The following is a 573-nucleotide window of genomic DNA, read 5'->3' on the forward strand; positions in this document are numbered from 1 at the left end:
CTAGAGCCAATGCCTCTTGACGTAATAATTCGTCTGAGCTAGTCAGCTTCTTGATTTCTTCAGTAGTATTAGATTTTTCAATGGTGCTACTCTTCCTTGATTCCTTTGATTTATTATCTGCAACCTTTGGTTTTGTTTCCTTGTGCTTGGAATCCTTAGGCTTGGAGTCTTTATGCTTTTGTAGATCCTTTGTTTTTAAATCTTTACGATGTTGCAGACTCTTGGAAGATCCCTGTCCACTCAACTTCGAAGATATCTTGTCTTTCAAATTAGACAAGTTCAATATAGAGCTCATATTCTTCCACTATAACTTCTTAATCCTAACTAGTTACTTTCGATTAAGTGAATCCAATTTGCAAAATAAATTTTTTAGGTGATGAGGAGGACATCGTGTCTATGTGCAGGATATTAAACATACTTTTCTGCTTCTTTGCATGAGCTACTGCATTAGGAAGTCTACGCGAACCAAAATAGAGGGGTAAATTTTGTTGCGAAACTTCTTTTGATATCTCTACACAAGAATCAACACATTAAAAACCACAAACGTTGCAAAAAGTAATCTTCAAAACCCCC

General features: G+C 35.8%; 1 protein-coding gene across 1 annotated transcript; it reads right to left on the bottom strand. All coding sequences in view use genetic code 12, as the record gives it.

Annotated features, from left to right (window-relative positions):
* CANMA_001146 (uncharacterized protein) lies at positions 1-295 on the bottom strand (the record flags this gene model as incomplete). Its single annotated transcript, XM_051813084.1, has 1 exon — positions 1-295. A coding segment is annotated over one exon (295 nt), but the record flags the coding sequence as incomplete, so codon positions are not given.
* Between the last annotated feature and the right edge of the window lie 278 nt (positions 296-573).

Source organism: Candida margitis, assembly GCF_024628925.1.
Source record: "Candida margitis strain CBS 14175 chromosome Unknown scaffold193, whole genome shotgun sequence".
Taxonomy (NCBI): Eukaryota; Fungi; Ascomycota; class Pichiomycetes; order Serinales; family Debaryomycetaceae; genus Lodderomyces; species Lodderomyces margitis.